Source organism: Pyrgilauda ruficollis, unplaced genomic scaffold (genome assembly GCF_017590135.1).
Source record: "Pyrgilauda ruficollis isolate IOZ18807 unplaced genomic scaffold, ASM1759013v1 scaffold2067, whole genome shotgun sequence".
Taxonomy (NCBI): domain Eukaryota; kingdom Metazoa; phylum Chordata; class Aves; order Passeriformes; family Passeridae; genus Pyrgilauda; species Pyrgilauda ruficollis.
In genome coordinates, this window is record NW_024519952.1 from 1 (window position 1) to 3,105 (window position 3,105).

Here is a 3,105-nt window from a genome sequence, read left to right on the forward strand (position 1 = left end):
GGGGGTGGGCATGGGGGGTCCCAGGTGAGCCGCGCACTGGTGCGGACCGCGGGGTGGCATTGTCGCCATCAGGGTGGCATTGTCACCACCGGGGTGGCCCTGTCACCGCCGGGCGGGCACGGTGACCCCCCCGGTGTGCCCGCAGGGACCCCCGGGAGTTCTCGCAGGGCGGCGAATGCACCGAGTGCCACCCGGAGTGCGAGCGCATCGACGGCGGCGCCACCTGCAACGGCTCGGTACGGCCCGGCCGTGTCCCCGCCGTGTCCCCGCAGTGTCCCCACACTGTCACAAACCCCCCCCCCCCGCCCCCTGCAGGGTGCCGACACCTGCACGCGCTGCGCCCACTATCGCGACGGGCCGCACTGCGTGGAGCGATGTCCCGATGGTGTCCTGGGGGAGCGCGGCCCCATCTACAAATTCCCCGACGGGAGCCGCGAGTGCCGGCCCTGCCACGAGAACTGCAGCCGGGGGTGCGTCCGGCCCCGGGGGGACACGGGGACAGCCAGCCGGGGGGGGTCTGGGGGGGCCCGGGCAGGTTATGGGGGCAGGATCCCATGGGGGAATGGGGGAGGGTCGTGGGAGGATGTGGAGGGCAGGGTGGGGGTCTCAAAAGCTCTTTGGGAGGAGGGTGGGGGTCCCAAAAGCTCTTTGAGGAGTTTCTTTGGGGGCTCTGGGCAGGTTGGGGGGCTCAGGACCCGACTGGGACCCCGTGGAGGGGAGGGTAGGGGTCCCAAAATCTCTTTGGAAGGAGGGTAGGGGTCTTGGGGTATCACTGGGGGCAGGGTGGGGGGTCTCAAAACCTCTCTGGGGAGCCTCTTTGGGGACCCTGGGGTATCACTGGAGGGGACCCGGGCAGGTTGGGGGGCTCAGGACCCCAGTGGGACTCCGTGGAGGATAGGGTGGGGGTCCCAAAACCTCTTTGGGAGGAGGGTGGGGGGTCCTCGGGCATCATTTGGGGCAGGACTAGGGGATTCAGGATCTCACTGGTGGCATTTTGGGGTGTGGGGACCCCACGAGGGGCAGGCTGAGGGTCTGAGACGTCGTTCAGGGCAGGTTGGGGGGTCTGGGGACCCCGCGGGGCACAAGTTGGGGTCCCGGGTCTCCGCTGGGGGGGGTCCCCCAGGGGCTGACCCCCACGTCCCTCCCCACAGGTGTGTGGGGCCGCTGCTGCGGGACTGCCTGGGGGACACCCTGCCCGTGTCCAGGTACCGCGGGGGGGTCGGGGACATCCCGGGGGGCTGCGGGGACCCTGGGGGGGCTGTGGGGACATCCCGGGGTGGCTGTGGGGACATCCCGGGGGCTGCGGGGACATCCCGGGGGGCTGCGGGGACATCCCGGGGGGGCTGCGGGGACATCCCGAGGGGCTACAGGGACATCCCGGGAGGGCTGTGGGGGCATCCCGGGGGTTGTGGGGACATCCCTGGAGGTGTGGGGACATCCCGGGGGGCTACAGGGACCCTGAGGTGCTGCCGGGACCCTAACTCTGTGCTTTCCCACGTCCCCATCCCCATCCCCGTCCCCGTTCCCGTTCCCATTCCCATCCCCGTTCCCGTTCCCGTCCCCGTTCCCGTCCCCGTTCCCGTTCCCGTTCCCGTTCCCGTTGCTGTTCCCGTCCCCGTTCCCGTTCCCGTTCCCATCCCCGTCCCCGGTCCCGTCCGGTTCCCGCCCGGTTCCCGGTCCCGCAGGCGGACCCCGACGCTGATCGCGGTCATGGTGGTCGGGGCCGTGTTCCTCTCGTGCTCGCTGGTGCTGCTGGCGCTGCTCTACTGGCGGGGCAAGAAGATCCAGAAGAAACGGGCGATGCGGCGCTACCTGGAGCGGGGCGAGGTCAGCCGGGACACCGGAGCGGCCCCGGGAGCGGCACCGGGAGCGGCCCCGGAGCGGCCCCGGAGCGGCACCGGGAGCGGCACCGGGAGCGGCCCCGGGAGCGGCCCTGGAGCGGCCCCGGAGCGGCCCCGGAGCGGCACCGGGAGCGGCCCCGGGAGCGGCACCGGCGTGGTGGGGAGGGGGCGGGTCCTGTGTCCCACCGGGACAGCCCCATCCCCGTCCAGTCCCAGCTCTGCTTCCATCCCAGCCGCTCCCCATCCTCATCCTGCTGTGCTCCTGTCCCTGTCCCCATCCCTGTCCCTTTTTCTGTCCCTGTTCCTGTACCCGTCCCTGTCCCATCCTCGTCCCCATCCTGTGGCCATGTCCCTGTCCCTGTCCCTGTCCCCATCCCATTCCCACACCCTGTCCCTATCCCATCCCCATTCCCACGCCAGGTCCCATCTTGCCACGCCGTGTCGCTGTCCCCATTCCCATGCCGTGTCGCTGTCCCCATGCCGTTCCCACTTCATGTCCCTGTCCCCGTCCCTGTCCCCGTTGCCACGCCGTGTCCCTGTCCCCGTCCCCATCCCCAATTCATGTCCCTGTCCCCTTTGCCATGCCGTGTCCCTGTCCCCATCCCCACGCTGTGTCCCCGTCCCTGTCCCTGTCCCCATGCCACGTCCCCGTCCCTGTCCCTGTTGCCACGCCGTGTCCCTGTCCCTGTCCCTGTCCCTGTCCCCATGCCATGTCCCTGTCCCCGTTGTCACACCATGTCCCTGTCCCCGTCCCCATGCCGTGTCCGTCCCCATGCCGTGTCCCCGTCCCTGTCCCCGTTGCCACGCCGTGTCCCTGTCCCTGTCCCCATTGCCATGCCGTGTCCCTGTCCCCACGTCGTGTCCCCGTCCCTGTCCCCGTTGCCACGCCGTGTCCCCACAGAGCCTGGAGCCGCTGGACCCCAGTGAAAAAGCCAACAAGGTCCTGGCCCGGATCTTCAAGGAGTCGGAGCTGAAGCGCCTCAAGGTCCTGGGCTCCGGCGTCTTCGGCACCGTGCACAAGGTGGGGGCTTGGGGAGGGGGCTGGGGGGCCGTCCCAAAAATCCCATTGATCCCATCCCAAATCCCATCCCATCAATCCCATCCCATTGATCCCATCCCATTGATCCCATAAATCCCATCCCATCCCGTTCCATCCCATCCCATCCCATCCCATGCCATCCCAAAGTCCCATAAATCTCATTGATCCCATTGATCCCATCCTATCCCCTCCCATAAATTCCATTCCAAATCCCATAAATCCCAT

At 68.9% G+C, this 3,105-nt stretch overlaps 1 protein-coding gene across 1 annotated transcript; it reads left to right on the top strand.

Annotated features, from left to right (window-relative positions):
* Positions 1–10: 10 nt before the first annotated feature.
* Positions 11–2,862, top strand: LOC121353469 (receptor tyrosine-protein kinase erbB-3-like; the record flags this gene model as incomplete). The annotated part of the gene is made up of 6 exons (XM_041467330.1): positions 11–24; positions 146–236; positions 316–470; positions 1,152–1,205; positions 1,686–1,827; positions 2,743–2,862. Coding segments are annotated over exons 1-6 (576 nt in total), but the record flags the coding sequence as incomplete, so codon positions are not given.
* Between the last annotated feature and the right edge of the window lie 243 nt (positions 2,863–3,105).